The sequence below is a fragment of the Gossypium arboreum genome, chromosome 9 (assembly GCF_025698485.1).
Source record: "Gossypium arboreum isolate Shixiya-1 chromosome 9, ASM2569848v2, whole genome shotgun sequence".
Taxonomy (NCBI): Eukaryota; Viridiplantae; Streptophyta; class Magnoliopsida; order Malvales; family Malvaceae; genus Gossypium; species Gossypium arboreum.
In genome coordinates, this window is record NC_069078.1 from 87,172,764 (window position 1) to 87,196,054 (window position 23,291).

Below are 23,291 nucleotides of genomic sequence, written 5' to 3' on the forward strand. Positions count from 1 at the left end.
TGTCGAGATATTGTTAATAAAATAAAATTAGCATTTGTTGTGAACTTGTTTAACTTGTCAACTTGTTTAACATTGTATTTAAATTATGATTGTCATGATTATTTCGAGTTTTAGGGTTAATTTAATAAAAGTTCGTTATTAACGAGGACAATATAAAATTTGGCTCTTAAACTTGACATCTAAGTCTACTTTGGTACTTGTACTTTTTTAGGGTTCACTTTGGTACATAAACTAGGCAACTAGAGCAATTTGGTCATTTAACTTGTATTTTGTCGAGATTTAATGATATGAACAGTGTTCTTAGAATATGATTAGATTGGTTGGTTGGACCTATTAAATTAAGAATCAACTGGTATACTGGTCCAAACAAATGGGTTGAATCGATTGAATGGAAATTACTCGAGATCAGGAAAAATTAAAAACTAGAACAAAAAACAAGTTGAACCTGTTTGATAACTTTTTTATTTAAAAAATGACTTTTTAATTAAATATTAAATTATTATTGGTCTAGTAATTGAATCGATCAAACAAAGTAAATCGAGAACCAATAATCTAACTGGTTTAACCATTGGTTTGGTTATCAGAATACTGTACACAACACTCTAAGATTATACCACGACATCACTTGAAAATTTATATAAATTTTTTAAATTATTAAATTTTCAAGTGATGTGGCACAATATTAAAGTGCAACATCATCAAACTTTTCATATTTTTCAAGTTTAAGGACCAAAATGAATTTAGTTGCTAAGTTTAGGTACTAAAATAGATTAAAAAGAGTACAAACACCAAAGTGGACCTAAAATCATATTATCCCTCATAAGTTTAGGGCAAAAATTCATATTATCATTTATTAATATTATTAGTTGATGATGATTTTATTAAATCAACCCAGTGATGAAATCAAAAATATTTTTTAGGAGCGAAATTAAATTGTATAGTTTTACAATAGTAAAAATATAATTTCACCATTTTAATAGTTTATATCTTTATAATTTATAAATGACTAAATTAAAATTTTATCATTTTAGAAGGTCAAAGTATAATTTTATCATTAATAATTTAAAATTTTATAAATTATAAAAAATCTAAATGACTTAGCCCTGCCAGCCCTAACTCCACCACTGATGAACCCTAAAACCCGAATAAATTACAAAAGAATTTACATAATTATTTTCAGATATTAAAAGATGTATTTTTTTTCAAATACAAATACAAGCACCACATTAAAAAGTTTCAAAATTAAGTAGTAATTATTGTATATTGGGCCTTGAATAAAGCTCATGAAGAATATCTGAGAACCCAAATTAGCCTTAACCCATTTTCTGTGTACATAAAATGCGTAAAACCCTTGTTTCTCCATTTCCCTAACAAACCGGGAAGTGGAAACCCTTGAACTCCAAACTCTAAAGCATTTGAAGAATTTCACTAGAGAGGTTCGTTTGCATCACCTTTTTTAAATTCAGGCACTTATTCTTCTGCGTTTATTTTCTGGGTTTTTTCCCCCTTAACTCTTCTTTTCTTTGTTCTTATTCTGATCGTAACTCAAAACGTTTTGTCTCTTGGTTTTCTTTTTTATTCATAAACAACTTGAATTTTTTTATTATCGAAGATGGAAATTGATTCCGAGTCGGAAAAACCAAGTGTTAAAACCCCAGAAGAAGGCGGTTCAATGCAAATGAGTTCCTCGGGAAAAAAGGTACCTAAACGGGTTCGTCCTTTAATGAAGTAATTTCAAGTCAAAACATTTGAAAATTAAAAAAAGAACGTCAGTTACTATTATTCTAATTCTGGGCAGTTCTTGTTATCTGTATTGGATTATTTGATTTCATTATGTTAGGGAGACGATGATGAAAAAGAGCAGCTTGCTGGTATTATGGACAAGTTAAATATCGAGTCGTCTTCGTCCGGTTTCAAGAAAAAACCAGTAATTATCATTGTTGTTGGAATGGCAGGTAAACTAAGAAAGTTGAATTGGGTGTTCTTTAAATGTTTAATTTATGTTGCATGTTTGATCTGTAAATGAAGTTCAGGTTGCCTGTAAGTTGTTTTGAGTAAATTTGAGTATTGAAATATGTCGTTTGATTCGATTAGGGAGTGGGAAAACGACGTTTCTTCATAGGCTTGTTTGCCATACTCAAGCTTCAAATATTAGGGGTTATGTGATGAATCTTGACCCTGCTGTAATGACCCTTCCATTTGGTGCTAATATTGATATAAGAGATACAGTTAAATACAAGGAAGTTATGAAGCAATTCAATCTTGGACCTAATGGTGGAATCCTTACATCACTCAATTTATTTGCTACCAAATTCGATGAGGTAAAGCTTCTGAACTTTATGCATTAGGTTTTGTGATATGAATCGTTAAAACACTGCAAAGGCTTTTTGTGCTAGGAAGAGTTGTCTCCATCTCTTACATTTACTTTTAAAATAACTGTTGAGGGGAGGTCATTCTCTGGGCTGGTCTTCGACGCTCAATGGAGGTATTGTTCCCTGGGTAACTATGCCAAGTGGTGGTGTTCTTACCCACCAATGCCCTTTAAGGGCATGGTTTTGAACCCTTCCAAGGCCAAATGCTAAACTTTTCCTTGGTGGTGAGATGCTCTCACAAGCTCTGTGAACAAGTTTGGGCTTTCCTCGGAGTCGTGAGACAAAACTTGAGGTTAAAACCGAGCATAGACACCTCAGGCACAACACCTCCTTTGAGGGTCCAGGACCAGCCCAAAGAGTAACTTCCCTCAACAATAACCTTTTTGGATCAAAATGTTTGAACCGGATAATGGCTAGCTTTGTTGTAAAGTTTATAACATCATATGTTATGATGCATGTGCATGTAGAGTTGCATTGATATTTGTAGCTGTTTTTATTTCTGTTCCTTGATGTGCTTGTACCTTTCATATGGCATGTCATGTATACGACTTCTGCAAATATCCAATCTCAGGTTATATCAGTAATTGAGAGGCGAGCAGATCAACTCGACTATGTTCTTGTGGATACTCCCGGGCAGATTGAGATATTTACTTGGTCTGCTTCAGGAGCTATCATTACAGAAGCATTCGCTTCAACGTTTCCTACTGTTGTCACTTACGTAGTTGATACACCTCGTTCATCAAGTCCGGTTACCTTCATGAGCAACATGCTTTATGCTTGTAGCATACTTTACAAGACACGGTTGCCTCTTGTATTAGCATTCAACAAGGTTGATGTTGCACAACATCAGTTTGCTTTGGAGGTATATTTATTTTTTCATATTAGATGCAAATATTTTGTTTACTCAGATAAATATCTGTCAATTGTGCTTCGATTGTGATTGCACGATTGATCTGCAACCACTTCTATTGGTTATTGAACTTCTATGGAACACCATTTTTTCAGGGTTCTTAAGTTTTTACTGTTTCCAGCTTTTTCTTGTTGACATGCAATATATACAATGCGCAGATAGCTTGATTATTGAAATTATTCTGTGCAGTGGATGGAAGATTTCGAGACATTTCAAGCGGCGATAAGTTCAGATACTACGTACACATCAACTCTAACTCAGAGCCTCTCGCTCTCTCTTGATGAATTTTACAAGAATTTACGATCGGTTGGAGTGTCAGCGATTTCTGGTGCTGGAATGAATGAATTCTTTAAAGCCATTGAAGCCTGTGCCGAGGAATACATGGAAACTTACAAGTATAGCCTCCCTCTTTTAATTTTGTGAACTCTGATCCGGAGTATTTTTTAAGTTTATATGGTAATAACCCAAAATTTGTAGGGCTGATCTGGACAAGAGACGAGCAGAAAAACAACGCCTAGAGGAAGAACGCCGGAAAGAGAGCATGGATAAGTTGAGGAGGGATATGGAACAAACCAGAGGCGAAACTGTTGTCTTGAGTACTGGTTTGAAGGACAAAGATGGAAGAAGAAATTCAATGATGGATCCTGAAGATGAAGTGGAAGAACCAGAAGATGAAGATGATTATGACAGGTTCACCGACGAGGATGAAGATCTTATCGAGGATGATGAAGATGAAGAGATTGCCAGGTTCTCCTTTTAGGAATTGTTTAACACCGGCAAGTCTAGCATCTACGATCAAATTGAACCGGATTTGTTGTGTCAGTAAATTCTCTTTAAACTAAACTTCTTGCATGACCTACCCCAATCTATGATCTATGCATTATTTTGGGTGAAAATTGTAGGGTGCTTAAGAACAAAATGTTTTGGATGAAAATGTTTATATATTTTGTTCATATAGGACTCGGTAGATGCTCGTTTTAAGCTTACCTTGCAGGTATGTGATGTAGTGGTGAAAAGAATGGAAAAAAATTAATTGAAATTAATCAAAAAACCAACTTTAGTTACGAGGATATCGATTCGACCAATTATCTATCTTTTTGCTCAAATGTTTAGGTACCCCCAGAAGCTGTTCTTTCTTCAAAGAGCATAATGACTAGATAATCCAATGTGTTACATAAGGTAAATTTTGTATAATTGTTTTGTATTTCAAAAATTCCATTTCCTTTATGCAAAAACCTAATATCGGATCAGATGAGACGATCGAAGAACACCATGTATTGATGGCATATTGAAAAAGTGACTAAAGCCCTAACATTCTTCTCTCTTTAACTTTCATTGTCAACTCTTCCTCTGATGGAAGTTTTCCACCAGTCCTTGTGGTTGCGAGCAACCATGCGGTAAGCTCATCCTGCGAAACGGTTTAATTAATGTCATCAACAATGTAGACAAGATGCATGCTAGCAAATTCCGGTCTTTGTTCCAAGCAGGCAAATAGGGGGTTAAAACAATCAAGTCGGGTTGGTTTTTACCTCGAGAAAGTCGTGGTTGGAGATGTATTGGCTATCGACCGAGCATTTCATCCCCTACATTAACAACAATGGACTTATTGGAATTTTGTTGTGCAACCTGACTGTTTGCCTCTGAAAATTTAACAAGAAACAAAAATGGTAACATCAAAATATTATAATATGCAAATAATTCACTATTAATCAATGATAAAACCGTTAACGATATGGTGTCAAAACCTGCTATGCAGGCGACATAATATCCGGTTCCTCCTAAACCTTCCTCCCATTTCCTGAGCCGCAAACGGAGGAAAAAACCTTTGAGATGCAAGATCGATGGTTCCATATTCTTCCATCTGATACCAATGTAGCATTAAAAATCAAAACATCAGTTTTTAAGAATGCTTAAGAATCAAGTTTTTCATGGTTTTAAAATGAATTTACGAATGTAAAATGATGCTCCACTTACTTTAGGACGTCTGTCCGTGACAAACGAAGCATCCTCACTGCTTTGAAGATAGCCTTTGGTGTATCCGAAACCTGTTGATTGATGAAATTACCCCAAGGTTTGATTTCCTTGTAACTCAAACTTACATATTCCTTATTCATATCTGTGTTTGATCTCATTTTGTCTGCAATAATTTCATAGAGAGTACTTGGGCCTTTTCCGGTATCAATCTGAGTGGCATTTCCAGCAATTGCGTCTCGGTTTTTGTCTAAAAGTTCCGTATTTACTTCAAGTCTAGCCAAAGAAGAGGCTCTACATGCAGAGTGATGTTGAACTCTTGATGCTGAAGGGCAGGCAATAGCCCAATGACCAAGTTCAAAGCATCTAAAACACACACAAGGTAGTCGTTTGTATCTATTAGATGACTTCATATTCCTCAGAAGATGTTCAATCTCAGTATCGGTTATCTCCGGACAATTCTGCAAATGATGGCCTTCTCTTCCACAAAAGAAACAGGTGACAGTCGATGAAATTCGATTCTCAGATATACTGGAAGGCATGATCTGCTTAAGAACATCTAATCTCCTAACGAAATGAGAAGCTATCATCTGTGAGTCTTCTGATCTAAATGAGCGTAAACCGGTGGATGCCTCCTCTTCGGGCTTGTTAGAAACATTAACATCATTTCGGGGGCAAAGATCAGGTTTCATGCAGTCACTCAAGCACTCAACAGCACCATCGGTATCCCGGTTCAATAACGAGCTAGAAGCCTTGGGAGTAAACCGAGTTATCCACAAACTCCCTTGAAGGTTGCTTTTGTAACCAATGTTACGAAATGTCTTTGCTTCAGATGATGGATCTGAATCAATGTTCTCGGTTTTCATTTTACGTTTACCTAAAGAAGAACTACTGCTTCCTCTATCTTTCTCCACACCCATGGCAATATTTGCCTCACTACTTCTCTTACTCGGAGACGAAGTAATCAATGCAATCTTTGGCCGGGTCGGCGGACCTACTCTGCTGCCACAAATCGGTTCTTTGAACCTTTCATTAAACACATTAAGGAAGTTAAAGTTTTCTCCGTGACAAGCGATTGGAGTAGCATCGACGTTACAAATCTTGTTAGTCAGCTCAAGTCCGGCTTGATCATTTTCACTTTGTGGTGTTGTTCCTTGAACCTTAGTCTTCGGAGAGTATATCGAGTGAAAAATAGATTGAAAACCAGTATTTCCATGCCCCGGATTTTGTATCTTATCACCTGCATCAAGATTCCCGATGTGGCCCTTGTGTGAGTGATTCGTATTTGCAGCAGTAGTAGTAAGAAGCAAAGATGGAGTCTCGTCTTTTGGTTTCGAAAACCCTTTCATCATGTTGGATATCCAGTTCATGAAGGAACCATCGTGTTTTTTCAATCTTTTGCTCCCCACAATCAACTGTTGCTCAAAGCCCCACTTTTTTTCGCCTACGCTGTTGCAACTCTCGACGCTCTCATGGCTGTCATCTTTCGACATCATTCCTTTAACATCCCCATCAGATAAAGCCTTTTCCTTCCCTTTTCTTCTATATCTACAGATTCCACTATTAGTTGGAGAATGTTTACTAGCGGAAATCTCCTTATTGAGCCGAGATATCTTTTCAGCTTCAAATGCAGATTCCGAACTCGAAACTTTACTCGTTGCAACACATTCATTATCACCTACACCCTGCAAATCATTTTCAGCAGGGGTTGCCACATTTTTCTCTTGAGATCTGGACAACTGAGTCCGACAACCAACATCTCTTGGATCATTCTTTCCAGCAAGATTTACCAAGGCAGCAGTTCCTATAGGAGAGTTACCATTATCGGTCTGCAGTTCATGACACAACTCGGTTTTGTCGTTTCCCAGATTGTCTATATCAGAAACTTTAGTATTCAGAATGGGGAAAGCCAAGGACGATGTATTTATATTTTGTTCGTCTATAGGCTTTTCATCGATAGATCTTGCAGATGTATCGATTTCTTGCAGCGAACGAACTGCATTGCTCGGTCCTGCTGTGTCCTGGACAAGGCAACGTTTATTCTCCAAAAGCTGCATTCTGTACATTTGAGACAGAGACCTTTGTGCGGAGACCAAACTATTTCGGACAAGGGATCGGTCGCCGCAAATGTCATGCCGATCCTCGAAGTTGCATTTGCACCTGCACCTGCACCGAGATCATTGCTTGACCTTCTCTCGATCCTGCGACCCGAATACCCCAGCGCCAGTCGTAAATCAGTCACCGGCTCTACGTTCTTCTCGTTCTCCATGTTCGATTTCGTTCGATGATCCATTCGATCCGCGATCCTGAAATCGGAGGAAAAGAATCTAATCTCATGTAGAACATAGCAAGTGAACCACCATGGATAAGGTAATTTAATCAGCAAAATTATCAAACATATAACAATCATATCCATGTCTAACATATACTCAAGTATGACTATGGAATATATAATACTCTAAATATATGAAAAAGTTCATAAAAAATGGAGCATATCCTTATCATATCCGAATTCAAGTAACATAAAATACGTTCTAATATTGCTACTAAACAAGAAAATCTTATGAAATTCTGATAATTACATCAGAAACAACATATAGTTGAGAGAAATAAAAATTTACAGCAAAAACCCATAAGAAATGAAGCTTTAATCAATGGCGATCCACATACCTCTTGCATAAATATAAATTCCTTTGGCAGATTCCTTTTATAAAGTTCTCATGAAGATCTAACAATTCAAAAAAAAAGGTTGATAAGTAAAAGAAGGAAAATATTTCTAAAAAGGGGAAGTTAATATGAAATTTAGGAAAAAAAAGATGGCTGCCGCCATGGATGAGGCATGCTAGTTTGCAAGCTTTTTTTTAAGAAAGATTCTTGGGTATGAGGTTCAGAAGTTGACACGTGGACTCCTGGCATGCCTCACATTATTATTTTCGGAAAAACGCCTTTTCAGTCTCTCTCAATTTCTAAATTGAACAAATTGGTCCCAAGTAATTTAATTCTTGTCAATTTTAAAAATGAGCAACTAAGGACAATTAGTCACACTGTTAATCTCTTTCATCAATTTTGCATAATTTTAAGTAGTATAACAACAAATTTAGCCTTAAATATTTACATGTTTTGTCAATTTGGTCTTGATTCTAAAAAGATCAACAAATTTAGTCTCAACATTTATATATTTACACAAATGTTGCAAGTTAATTTTGTTAAATCTTGATCACATTGACAAAAATATCTAAACTTTGAGAGTTAAGTTTATTATTATACCGATCAAAATTACGTACAATTGACAAAAACAATAACATCAAGACTAGTTATCCTTAATTGCTTGCTTTCGAAATTTATAGGGATCAAACTGCTGCAATTTTTTTGAGAGGAATCAATTTGCTTAATATCAAAATTTAGATATATATATATATATATTATTTGTAATAGTAAATCATTCAAAAATAAGAGGAAGAAAAACAGAATTGATTCAATTGAACTTATTTTTAAAAACTTTATCTGGTCAAGTATGGGATGCATAGAAAATTCAATTTAATTCATAAAATTAAAAATAGTATAAAATCATTTAAAAATTCAATTTTATATTCTTAACACATTTTGGTTTGATTTTCAATCTATTTTTAACTTTGATATATAAATAATTAATTAATTTTACCATGTAGGGTGAGAATAATGAGAAATTTCTTTAAATTCAAAAATTCATTTTATTTAAACAAAAACATTAAAATTTAATAAATTTACCATATATTATTATCATGTATGAATTGGTTTTATTATTGTTTTTAATTCATTTATATTTATAAATTATAAGGAAAAAATTAAACAGAATATTAAATAATAAAATCCAAACAGGAATTGTGCCTATCCATAAGATGTGGGTATAAATTATGCGGTGGTGTGTGTATCCAGCGCCGCCATTGTGGACCATGAAGCGTAACAACCATGCATTATTCACCCAAATAAATATCATTTTTATAGTATGGATTTGGATATTTAAATACATTATAAAATTGTGAAATTTAAATTACCATAAAATTAAAGAGAGATTATGTATAATTTGTATAATATTCAAGGGCTAATGTTATTGAAATCGGATTGAAAATTGATTGGTATAACAATACAAATAATATTTTTAAGTGTTTTCATTTGAGACCAGTAAAAGATTGAAATGATTTCTAATCTTTTTAAATATGTATTTTATAAATTTTATTAAAAATTTTAATTGTCATTTAATTATTATTAGGTCAGTAGTTGAATCAAAAACCAATGATATGATCAATTCGACCACTAGTCTAAATTTTTAAAATCGATCTTAAAACTTGAGTGTTTGCCAATTGTTCTAGAGTCTCATTGATTTTTTTAAAAATTATGTTAAAATATTTTAATATTTTTTATTTATTAAAACATTGTATGTGATACTTTAAGATTGTACTATGTCATCATCTAAAATTTATATAATTTTTTTTAATTTTTAAGTAATGATATGATACAATCTCGAAATGTCTCGTCATCAAACATTTGTACTTTTCGAGTTCATTAATCATAATGAATCTAGTTGTCTAGTTACTAAATTCAACATAAAAATTATATTATCTTTAAATTTAATTTCAATTTGTCTTAAAAGGTAAATTATCTAGTTAGCCATCCAACTTTTAAGGCATTTTCATTTTGGTCACTCGAAATGAAATTGTTGCAATTTCATCATTCAACTTTTAAGGTACTTTCATTTTAGTTGCTTAAGCGTTAAATCTCTAACAGCGGTTAACTATACACATCATATTATGCTTACACTTTCATTTTGGTTACCCAACTTCAAGGTCGCTTTCATTTTGGTCACAAAAAATGTATAATTTTCTATGTATTGATTGGGGTAAAAAAAAGTTAAGGATTAAAGTAAAAAAAAGAAGATAGACACTAAAATAATAGATTAAAAAAATTATCAAATTGTACTTGTGTATCCTTACTAAAAGTTCAAAATTATTTTTTCTATATTGAAAATTTAAATTGCAAAACATCAAAACTAATTAAATAAATTATTAAAAAGTTTTAATTATATTTCTATCTTTAAGCCATTTTGAATGGGTCACCTAACCTCCAAACTGTTTTGTCCAATCCATTTTAGGGCCCAAAGTAATAAAAATATGGGAAAGAAATTTTCTTGAGAATAATTAAGAAAAGAATAAACTTTATTATAAATATACAAAATACAATTATAATTATAATTACAAATATTAAATCTAAAAATTATAATTAGAATAATTGTAACATGTTTACAATATATTTCTCTTAGTATTTGTATTGTATCACGTTAGTATATATATATATATATATTTATACAATTAATAAAAATAAACTACGTCGAGTACGGACATACACTTCAATTTTGTTTGGATGTTTGAACAATTTTACCTTTTAAAGCATTTTTGTCATGAAAATAAACCCTAGTTGATAATGAAAAAAAGAGATATATATTTTCCTTTTATAAATAATTTTCAAATCGTAACCAAAAAGTGCTAAAAAGTGTAGATTTGGGCATCACAACTTGTATTTTTGAAAAAGAAAAAAAGTTAAAAAATATATAATAAATGACTTTATCGAGCATAGGAATCACTTTTGTTATAATGCATACTCAAGATGTTTCCCTCCTCTTTGACTGCTCTTAATTAATTAAATTAGGATTGATTACTTAATTATAAGTACGTTGCATCATATGATGTCATTTCTTACTTAATTATACGGATGATAATAATTTCAGTTATTTTTCTTTGCCAATGTCTTTGAAAAGGCTTAACCTAGATTTATCTCATGTATTTAAAATCTTATGTACGATTAATAATTTAGATAATGTTATTTAACATTATATCATTCTCTAATTTTATTTATAATAATAACTTCTCCTAACCCTTAAATAAGAAAATAAATATACATTAGTATACTCAATTTACGTATTTCTATTTTAATAATAATATTAATACCAACTGAATTAATATTCAATCAATAAGTTTGAACTTTGAATGATATCTAAGGTGAATAGAAAAATTATTGTAATAAAAAATTAATATGAATTTTAAAAGAATTTTTTAGTTTTGTTTGACTTTCTTGAAATTAAAATCTTAAAAATTTATAATTATTATGATCATGCAATGGTAGGCTAAGAAGTATTAAATTAAATTTGCCAGCTTGTTAAATTTGTCCATCAGCATTAGCAATTTTTGAAAAACAAACCTATTTTCTCATTATCTATATCAATATTTTAAGGGTTTTTCTTTTTTTGAAGTCAAGAAAATAATGCTATGAATTCAAAGCTTAAACACTCTTTCAACTAAAGCCTTATCTAGAGAAAGAAAAACAAAATAAAAGTAAATATATTAAAGTATTTTTTAATTTTTAATAAAAGTATTTATTAAATCAATTAGGTTTTTATTTATTTATATTTTTCATGTTCATTTTATAGTCTATGTTTGAAGCTTGTAGTTATCCTTCTTAATAATATCGATTCTAAAATTTGAACCTATATCTCTTTTTAAGTTCTATCATATTGGCATTGTTTAAATTCTTTCTAATTTAGTTTGGGTTCAATATTTATTTGTTTGATTATATAATAACGTAGCCAAAGATAAGTAGGGCATTCTTTGAAAAATGGAAATTTTAATTTTGGCCCCTAATATAATAAAAGTAAGTCCTTTTAGCATATTGATTAAATATAAAATTTTCATTTTAATGCTTCCAAAAAAATTACTAATTCAATTTAATACTCTTTAACTTTGATCTTTCTAAAATATTATAATTTTATCTTGTACAAAGTACACTTACATTTTTAACTTCTTTTGTTTGACTGCAGTCTCCAAAATTACAAAGATAAAAAGGGATATATATATATATATATATATACATATATAATATTTTCAAAATAACTGTTTTTAAGTGATATTATTAAAATTAAATCCGATTGAATTAAAAATAGATAGATAATACATTATACGAATTGTTTTAAGAACATCTATAAGATTTGAAAAATGAACCTTCTAACTTCAAACATATTTTTATTAATTATTTACTATATTTAGCACTTAAAGTCTCATTTAATTGAATCGACAATGACACACTGCATTTTTTTTTGTAAATAATTTCAGTCTCATGCATGGTCCCTTATATATATATATATATAAATATCTGATGTTTCAATTAAAAGGAGAATAATCGATTTGTCTTGCAAAGAATAGTAGTAAATTAGGTTATATCCGAGCTCCAAACACATATTCATCTAAAAATATAGGATTAAATTTAAATATTAAAAATTTATATTTATATTTATATCGAATACATGTCTATATCATACACTTATTTTCGAAATCGACCCACATGGGTTATGATTGATGGGGGCAGTCTTAGGTGAAAAAAGAAGAAAAAAAGGGGAGTAAATTCAAAGATGGGGAATATCTCCCTCTCATGCAACTAATAAAGTAAAAGTTGCCCCTTCAACTCTATAAGTTTATATTCTTTGCAACTCCCCACAAGCAAAGCTATTTTAGAAAAAGAAACCAAAAAAAAAAAAAAAAACTAAAATTAAAATTCAACTCCAAAAAAGATGAAATTTAGCTTTTTTCTAATTTCTAGGTTTTTTTTTTCAAGGAATTTGGTGAAAATAGAGAAAGATGAACCAATTTAAGGTGCATTTGGAACAACATTTTAAGAATTTCAATAACGATACATTTATTGATTTTGATATTATTTATTGTATTTACGATCATTATAATGATATTCGGGATCTAAAATTAAATGCATGGGTAGTACATTTCAAAAAAAGGGTATGCTTCATTGAATAGATAATCTTAAATTTTTTTCAATCAAAATAGGAGGGCACTGATTTCAAGACAAACTTGCTTGATTGCAAGCTCCTTTCAATGATCTATATGAATTTTAAAAATAGGGTAAATTGTGTTGTTAATCCTTGTATTTTGATAAAAAAATTGAGATATAGTTTTGTATTTAAAAATTTTAAAAGTTAAATTCTTATATATTTTTGGTTTGAAAATCATAATCGAATCATGAACATTGTTAATATTTCTCGTAAAAAAATTATCAAGTTCGCATGCTCATTACGGTATTATCATATAATGTGGCATATGATTGATGGAGAATAAATATATTAAGTTGATAAATTTTGACAGAAACTACAAACAACAATTATGATTGAACTAGGATCTTTAAATCGAAAAAGTAAGAAAATTGAAAATTTAATTTTAAAGTACAGATAAATTTCAAATTTGGTAGAAGTATAAGGACCAACAATAGATTTTAACCTTTAAAACAATGTGAAGAATATCGCTTGAAAATGTGAAAGCATTCTTCATAAAAAAAAAAAAAAATCATATCGTAGCAAAGATTCCAGCAGGGATAATTGAAGACAAGAAATTCCCTAAAAAGGATGTGCTTCAAATAAGCAAATATATAATAGCATTAATATGATAAAAATGGATCAAAGCTAATATATATATATACATACCTGCTTAAGATTCTATCCACTGATTATTACAAAAGATGAATTTCAATGCTTAATGAAACCTTGAAAAGCAATTAAATTAATATGGTAAATATAGAAATATTGTGACATTATTATTTCGATTTTGGATTCTTTACTTTTCAAGTAGTTAAAACCATTAACTATTACACTGATTCTTCTAAAAACATTGTTTTCAACTCATCGTAATTAATAACTACTTTTTTTCCTTTTGGTGTGTTGTAGTGTAGGGATGTAAGAAAAGTCTAAAATCAGTTTAAATATAAAATAAAAGCTTAATAAAGAGATGAAAACTATGATTTAACATTAGAAAAGGATTGCTTGAAAATTATTGCAAAAAAAAAAAATATATATATATATATATATATTTTTATATATATGAATTGATTTTTTAAAAATTGATAATAAATTTTAGGATAAATTATATTAGTTGTCACATTTTTCTTTTAATTATCTAATTATTAGTACATTTTTATCTAATCACTCAAGTATGAAATGTTACAAAATGATCATTTAACTATTAAATTTAAATTTTTTAGTAATCTAATTATCTTGAATTTTTAAGAATTTTCATTTTTGTTTCATTAATAATAATACTATAAATAAATATTTAAATGTATATGGTCGATTATATAGCTTGTGTTAAAGATAATATAAATATATGGAATTAAATTAATAATATTAAGATGCAGTCTTAGTATTTAACAGTAATGCTGATGATTAGTCCAATGTGTGCGTTGACAGGGCGAAGCTGCCAAAGTAGAAAATGCCTTAGATAGAACCTTACAAGAAACTGGGAGGAAACTTCAGGGACCTCGGAATGGACCCATTTCTTAATTCACAAATAACTCATATTTTCTAACCTTACTCCCATCGCAATATCACACGTCCTCCAATTCGTGCATGGAAAATTGCGCAATTTTGAATGTTAAGATTGGATTAATGGGAAAATATGGGTCACTTTGACTCAATAACTTGCTCCTATTGTGAAAATGTTTTGCCTCAATTTGATAACTAGATTTCACTATTCGTATGTTTTTTTTCATTTACATTCTCTTAATTTTAAGTTCTTTTTACCCATTTAAGTTTTCTATTTTATTTCATGAATTTAGTTTTAAAATTCTAAGACAATATTGTTTGACCCTATTGTGAAAACATAGGGTTTGAGTATGCAGTTCAATTAAGTGTTCAATTTGAGGCCGTTATAAAAATGTGATTTTAAAAATATTTTGATTTAAAAATTAAATGCTATTGAGAAATAACATATCCATTTAAATATAATGCTATAAAATAAAAATAAACATTAAAATAATATTTAAATTCATTAATATTAGAAAATTCAATAAAAATATTGTCACTCGTTAATATTTATTTTAATATGTGAAATATCATCACTAAAATCTTTAAACAATTAATATTAAATGTTCATAAAATTTAATTTAAATATTATTTTAAATAAATATTATACCCAATATCGAATTTGTATTCAAATGCACTTACGTAACCAAATTAAAACAAAAGACAGATTAAGGTTGTTTTTTCTTTCCGAAAAATAATCCATGTTTTGTTGATTTTATCATTTCATTTATGGAGCACAACATAAAAATGCTCCAACCGGTCGATTCATATTATAAAATTCAATATAGTTTATGAATGTATAAGATTAATTATTCCCAATCAACCTATATATGAAAACTTTTCTGAATGCACCTTGAAACCTAAAAAAAAATCACCTTAGCATAATGATATATAAGGTTGTTTTTAAGAGAAAAATCAAAATTAGACTTTCAATTCGGGCATTATTAAGGGACCACAACTATAATTTTACCTTGAATAATAAATACTACAAATTAGAAATTTGAGTATTTAGATGTCCGAACTGAACATGCGTAGGTTTGCCACAATTCAAGTAGTCAAACCATGTTAAGGTTTCGGAAAATGCCCAATGTAGCGGATTCCACACCGCACACAGTACGTCATGAAATACGAACACTAGTCAAGATTAAAATTGATTAAGTAGAAGGCACCAAGCTTCACAAAGCAACAACGGGCAAATAAACAAATCATTAACATCAACTAAGATAAAAGTTTAAAGGAACATGCAGATCAACTCCAAAAGCAAAACAAGTTGCATTATCTAATATAACATTCGGAACGATATAAAAATGTCACAGTGCATCAATCAAAATTTGATCAACATAAAATATCTCTTCATACAAACACCAAATAAAGTATCCAAAGTTGCAAGGATAAGACTTCATTTTAGAGGAATGAACCTGGAAGAATGGGTAGCACCAATACCTGGTCTACCGTGCTTGACGGGCTTGTACGAAATAGAAAACTCAGCAAGGTAATGGCTAATCATTTCAGGCTTGATTTCAACTTGGTTGAATGTCTTGCCATTGTACACACCGATAATGCTTCCAATCATTTCGGGTACAATGATCATGTTACGCAGGTGGGTTCTAACTGGTTCTGGCTTCTCACCAGGTGGAGCCTCCCTTTTCTGAACCAATGCATCAGAGCAAATGTTATAAGAGTGAAATGGTCAACTTAGCAGAACAACCGAACAGTAATGTTGTTCAATCATTGATAATATTCACTTAAGCTATAGATTTATTATGACAAATCAACAACCTAGGACTTGAACCCTAAAATTGGACTTAAAACATGTAAAAAGAGATTGATATTGGGAAAAACGCAGAGCATATGAGAATAAACTAAGACCAAGTCCTTCATCGAATCAAAACTATATTGTTATGTGCATTAGAAGCTATATTACTCGTAACTCATAAAAATACCCGAACATAATCATTAAGTTAATGAGATACGTTATGAGACAAAAAAGTAAAAACAATTTACAAAAACATTCTACTAAGAAAGGAAAGATCAACTTCAACTAGTAAGATCTACAATAAAATACATTTCCAATGAAAATCACTTCATATATAAATAATAGTATAAATTTTTGATTCATGAGGCCAATAGAAGAATTCTTTAATGCCATGTTTCTTTCAGCTTAAACATTAATGAGAAAATGCTACAACTATTTACAAAAATAAAATGAAAACTCTCAGTAACTCAACATGAACCTATCAACCTTAGATCTAAACATAAACCCCATATATATAATCGATTAAAAAGCAAGAACTAAAAGAGCAAAAAGTAAAGATTAACTTACCGCCTTGCGAAGCTTTAATTAGAGCCATGGGCTTTCTCTTCAAACCCTCTGGAACCTACAATCACATAACAAAAAAGAAACAATAAAAAAATAAAACCCATTTCATATTTTTTTATTTAAAAATGAGGGGGAAAATGTTAGCAAAAAATGACTATTGTGTTACTACCTTCTGCGAGCTCGAGCAGGGAAGAGCTTGACAAGCTCATCAGTGGACATATCAAGGAGAGCATCCAAATCGACACCTCGGAAGCTAAACTTCTTGAATGTTCTCTTCTTGGGCACACCGGCCGTCGCAACCTCCGTCTCTACATCCGCCTATAAAAAGTTACCGGTAAATACATTACACAGTAGGCCAAAAAATTAAAAACAGAAAAGAAATAAAACTAAGAAAGAAAAAGAAGAAGAAAGGAGCAAATGTAAGTACCATAGTTAAAAGCTTCGGGTGTTATGAAGCTCGAGTAGTCGCCGCCTAAGGGTTTCGATTGTAGTAGGTGGAAGATGAGAGGAGGCTTTTGATAAATTGCTTACATATATAGGGTGTGAAAACCCTAGAATCAGATCTTTAGGTCCCAGATTTGGGCCGCAATTATTTGGGCTGTTACGATGGGCTTAATTTGGATTTAGTTGGATTAGAAGTAAATTCTACCTTTTTCCCTGGTCTAATACTAATTAACCACGGTCCAATGTCACAATATTTTTATAATGATTCGATTTAATTCAATTTGGCAAAAAAGTTATATTTATCTAGTCACATACGTTGTATAAGTAGAGTTGAGGCATACTTCCATAAGGTGGGGAGATTTTTGATTGATTTTATGATAGTATAAGTTAGACGTCACACTTAGTATAATAAGTAGCTTTGAATCATCAATTACAATATAAAAAAAAACTCGATATAAATAAAGAAGTAAGACCACAAAACTAATAAAATTACCAAAAGCATATCATTCAATCAATCATATACAATAGACAATTTGATTTCGGCGTACTCATGCAAGTAGTAATTCTCAAAGATGTCTACATCAAAATATCTACTTTTAACTAATCACATACAATGGGTAATTTAATCCCCATGCACTCATGCAAGCTGCAAACATCAAAGACAACAACGCCAGTCATGTACGAGCACCTAGATCCCTATGCTCTCTCATGCAAGCAACAATCTTAGGGCAATCGAAGACCCCTATATAAATATTTATATACACTTTCTTTGGTCTCTAACTTCACTTTCTTCTTATTATGCCAAAATCACTTCTTTGATCTTTTTCTATCAACTTAAATATTGAAGAGAGTCTTGAAAAATAAAACTCTATCAATCTCATAGTTTAATTTTTATTTTGTACAAATCTAAACTCTCCAAGCCTAGAAAATAGTGTCCAACACAATCTTCAAAAAATACATCCATACGACTTAGTAATATATTCTAGTATCTGCATTTTACTTAAAAACGAGTAGAGTTGAAGTTATCTTCACCAAAATTCCAAAAAATAACCTGAAAAGCCAAAAGTTATCAGTAACCTTCGTGGAATATTACATGAAAGATATACATTGGAGAGATTGTTTATCTGAAACCAAAATTGAAGGCTTTTTCAATGGCGATTTTTTTTTGAAAAAACTTGAACATACTCTTTGCAATGAAGCTAGATTATATATACTTGTGTTCATGTTACAATTGATGTTGTCGTCAGCGTCGTTGTTTCGATTCTTTGAATGGAAGCTTTTAGCTCAAATTGAATGGTTGGTCTTGAAGGGTCCAAAACAATGTCTTTCCAGGCCGAGCCAGGCTTATCTACTGGACTAGGGTCTTGGTTATAAAGCTCATATACACAGTCTGCACCTGGGTTCAACTTGCTCACATTTGACAACCATTTTATGTCATCTGGATCTATCAACAGCTTGTTTTCTCCATCTTTCCAAGCTATCAACTGTCATTTATATACATACATATATACACACACATTACTCAGAAAAGATGAAGCAATAAATGAAATAAAGTATTAAGTTAGTTGACATGGGGTTTGCAGAAAGGACCAGTTTCATTGGACCATTTGCAATATTGTCCCGGTCCCATGGAACCAACAACTTAAAGTGGGAGGTTGAATGGTACCATAAAACATGGTCCCCAAGTTCGTGCTGAACAATGATTACGGACATTGGAGAAGGAAAAGGGGTTATTGGAGATCGGAATCCTAAGTCATGAATGAACCGAATTAAACTCCGGGTTTGATAAGTAAGGCTTTTTACCTTTGGAGGACCTTTAAGAGCATTGGTGCAATAAAGCTTGCCATTATCAACAAATTGGCAATATCTTGGGAATGCACTTGCAAAACTTTTGTGGGATTTTAGCTGTGAATTTATTCTCACTGCCCTTTTCACCATTATAGCTCTCCTGTACAATTCAATCCAAATTAGACACAAAAAATTATTCTTAATGATGAAGATTAATCAAACTGGCAAATGCCATTTACCTTATACCTCTAACAACAGCTAGATATGCATCACAAACAACTCCAACAAGTTCAATTCTGTAAGGTTTCCTATGTGTTCGATGATCATCGTTTTCTTCCTCCTCTTCTTCTATCTGTTCCCAGTAATTCTCAGTAATTTTGCCATCTTCGTCCACCTTGTATCCGACCCCCATCCGATAACGGTGTTTGTGAACGTTCCGAGCCATGGCGATGGTTTGCTCGACGAAAGGCTCCCATGATAAAGTCCCATCCATTATCACATCCGCCCTTCATTCAATGCTGTCACTAGCAGTGATGATGCAGCATCTGTGGAGGATTGATGAACCTATATATAGAATATAGTTGAAATGTAAGTAGTTTGTTGTATAGGGAATTGATGAGCTTAAAAGTTATCAATGGCGGGTGTGAGGGATAAACTTTACAAGTTCAGATGTAGGAAGTATATCATGATGGTGGCCCCTAGAGCTGAGAGCTCTGAATATAACATCTGTTTCTTTGAATGCATCTGCCTCTACAACCACAGCATTCGCTGCTGCTTCTGCCCAGAATGATCTGCAAATGCCAATTTAATTGTCAGAAACCATTATTGTGGATGGAGGCTGACTCTTTTCGAAATTCAAAGGTGATGAACTCCTCAATGGGTTGACATTATCCCTGATCGAGATTTTGTCTTTTGACTCTGATGAAAGCTCAAGTGTACGAGATTGTTTAAAGAGACGACAACCTACCGTCTTAGACACTCAAGTTTTTTGTAAAATTGAGAAACAAAACCCGATTAAAAACAATACTAACCAATTAAAAAATTCATCGGCTTCATAGGAACATACTTGTAAGACTTTTTCGAAAAGAGTCAATTTCCCATTTCTAAATTGGTGAGAACTGTCGGTAGTGAAAAAAATAACATACTAAAAGAAGGAATAAAACTAAAATAAAAAAATAAAAAAAAATTGAATTTCATTATAATTTTTTTTACTTTCATATAATTTTTGAAAATTATTTAATATAAATAGTTTCTAAATTATTTTTTAAAATTATTTAACTGTTACATTTTAATTAAATTTGTTTCTAAATTATAAAAGAAAAACTGCAATATTAAATTTGCTTTGGAGGTTAGAAAGAGGACGATAAATTATATTAATTTAAAAATAAGATGAATTTAGACAATTACAAAGTAAGTGATTAATTTAGCATTTATTTTATTATTTACTTATAATACGTGCTTATATTTGATGCTGTATAATTCAAATAATAATATTTCTTTACAAAATTTAAAATAGATTTTTTTGTAAGATAATATAATTATATTAACTTATAAATTATATATTTTATATAATTAATAAAATTTGGAACGATATGGAGCCAGCCTTACTCTTTGAGAATAATATCTTTGAGGACGGTGCTTTTGCCGGCCCCCATACCACCGCCCATAAGCAACAGCACGGGGCTCCGCCGGCTGTGGGCCACCGGCACCATCACGTCCGTACACTTTGCTTCGCCGTCCACACGTCCCATCGCCTTCATTTCCTCCACCAACGTCGAGAAAACCCGAGCCACCTTCAAATCCTTTATCACCCTCTCAAATCTCGTTTGCCTATAATCAATCCAAATTAACAAAATCATTTGTTGTTAATCTTTAAAAAATGTAAATTGTTGATTTTGCTTTATAATAAAAGTCGATTCTCCATAAGTTTTTTAGATAAAACAATATTTAGTATTTAAATTTAATAAAAAATTTAATTTAATCTTTGATTTATTTTCTCCATATTAATTTTAGAATTTAGACACTTTCACTCAAATCATCACTTAAAGTTTTAAAAATATTTAAAATTGAAGTATTTTTAAAAAATTTTAAGGTGATATTATTGCATAATCTTAAAGTATCATTTATCATATTTTAATGAATTCTAAATTTGAGAACTAAATTAAAAGAAATTATCAAAATCTAAAATTAGTGTAAAAAACTCAACAATCAATGTAAGAAAATGTTAAATTCAAGAATTAAATCTCGCTTTACATCATTTTTAAATAAAAATTTAAATTATTGTTAAAAAAAGAGTATGATAATGTTTTTGAATGAAACTTTCAAAACGACCAAATGAACAAAACATTGTGAATGCATACCTTTCAAATTAATTAAATATTTATTGTAGACTATTAATTAATTAATAATTTAAAATACCCACTTGCATTGCTGTATTGATTCAGATTTCGACTATTAAAAGAAAAACACAAAATTAGTTGTCTCCAAACAATATAATACTTGATCGTGGGACTATCATAATACAAATAAAAATATAAAACAATTCACCAAATATATATATATATATATAAACATGTTTTAAAATATAAAAAAAACTGATGTAATAAAAGTTTTGAAAATATTTCTCTCATGTACTTAAATTATAATATAAATATAATTAGCCCTATAAGTGCGCATTTAGTTATTTTCAGAAAAATATATATAATCCCTTTAATTTTAAGAAATCATGAATTAATATAATAATAAAATTACATGTTGGTCTCTTAATTTTTTATTCAATTTTGACCTTAAATAATATTTTAATTTTGCTCTTGCCATTATTTTAAAAATTAAAAAATAATTTTCAAGTTATGAAAGTGACATAATTTCTTATGTCATTAAACTTTTATATTTTTCGAGTTAACCTAATTATTAAGTTCAGATGTTAAAATAATATATATAAGTATTAAAATAGACTTAATTGATAAATTTAAGGTTAAAAAATTGTAAATTAATAAATGATAAATTTTTATTTTGGTAATTAATAAAAAAAAAGGTCGGAATCACCTTGTAGCTGCCATGACAAAGTCTTTTAGCTTTGTTTTCTTCTCAGATTCAACGCCCAAAACCTGACATGAAATGCAAAACAATTTTCATTAAATCATTCACTAATTAATAAATTCCTAATCAAAGATTATTATGATTAAGAGATTTTCATATATATATATATATTATACCTGGCTAATCATATTAGGAGCTTGGCTCCAATGGAAAGCAAAATAGCTAAGTATGCATCTCTCAAATTCCTCCACCAACTTTCCATATAAAATGTCAGCTTCTGGTTCTTCAGCAAAATACTCAAAGATCTTAACCTCACAATCTTTGGGTTTTTTCAGATAATTTTCAGCCAATTTGCACAGTTTCGGACACTCATTTGCATCTTCAAATCCAAGCTGCCTAGCTGTGCAAAAAACCTAGATTAAGAAAATAAAGTTCCCCAATAAAAAAAAGGGGTTTATTTGGGAAAAATAAAGCTAAAATTTAATACCAACATAGTGAGAGAATCTTTCCCGGTTTCCAAGACGGCCGGAACCTGTCCTCTGTTGCAGTGGAATAAGAAGACTTCGATGACGATCTTTAACGGGATTTCTCTTCGATCGGAAGTAACTCGTGGCGGCGATTGATGCAGCTCCGATGATCGAAGCAGTTAGGAATCGGATGATGATGATTTTAGTAGGGCCATAATCTGGTGATATGGAATAAAATCAGTATCAGAAATTAAAAAAGAGATATAATAAGGTAACAATTAGCTGAGCTTACAATGGATCATAATTGTTGATAATTATTGGGAAAAATAAGTACTGAGAAAAAAATTATTGCAACAGGAAAGTACTTGGACTTTCTGGGAAAATGAAGTTTTTTTTTTTTTTTTGGGGGGGGTGTTTGGCTTTGGTCGGTTGAGATTTGGAGATGGGGGGAGGCTTTTATACTTGTTGATGAAAAATGCAAGTCAACTTCTTTTGGCATTAAATTATGAACAAATATTGAAATAAAATTCAATTCCGTAAAACAAAAATGGATAACTAAAAAAAGTGTATAATGTTTCAATTTTTTGGTCAAAAG

At 30.8% G+C, this 23,291-nt stretch overlaps 2 protein-coding genes and 2 pseudogenes across 2 annotated transcripts; 1 reads left to right on the forward strand and 3 right to left on the reverse strand.

Annotated features, from left to right (window-relative positions):
- The first annotated feature begins 1,285 nt into the window (after positions 1–1,285).
- On the forward strand, positions 1,286–4,178 carry LOC128280646 (GPN-loop GTPase QQT2-like). Its single transcript, XM_053018869.1, has 7 exons — positions 1,286–1,436; positions 1,613–1,699; positions 1,841–1,955; positions 2,095–2,321; positions 2,944–3,234; positions 3,472–3,677; positions 3,760–4,178. Exons 2-7 carry the CDS (start codon positions 1,613–1,615, stop codon positions 4,040–4,042), a joined length of 1,209 nt encoding a protein of 402 aa, XP_052874829.1. The 5' UTR covers positions 1,286–1,436; the 3' UTR covers positions 4,043–4,178.
- Positions 3,804–8,116, reverse strand: LOC128280645 (uncharacterized). Its single transcript, XM_053018868.1, has 5 exons — positions 7,924–8,116; positions 5,257–7,559; positions 5,028–5,143; positions 4,812–4,922; positions 3,804–4,690 (listed from the first exon to the last, which is right to left on the reverse strand). The coding sequence occupies exons 2-4, from the start codon at positions 7,317–7,319 to the stop codon at positions 4,843–4,845; spliced, it is 2,259 nt and encodes a 752-aa protein (XP_052874828.1). The 5' UTR covers positions 7,320–7,559; positions 7,924–8,116; the 3' UTR covers positions 3,804–4,690; positions 4,812–4,842.
- A 7,770-nt stretch (positions 8,117–15,886) lies between these two features.
- On the reverse strand, positions 15,887–17,496 carry LOC108465651 (40S ribosomal protein S15-4-like; annotated as a pseudogene).
- A 928-nt stretch (positions 17,497–18,424) lies between these two features.
- Positions 18,425–23,265, reverse strand: LOC108465650 (calmodulin calcium-dependent NAD kinase-like; annotated as a pseudogene).
- Positions 23,266–23,291: the final 26 nt, after the last annotated feature.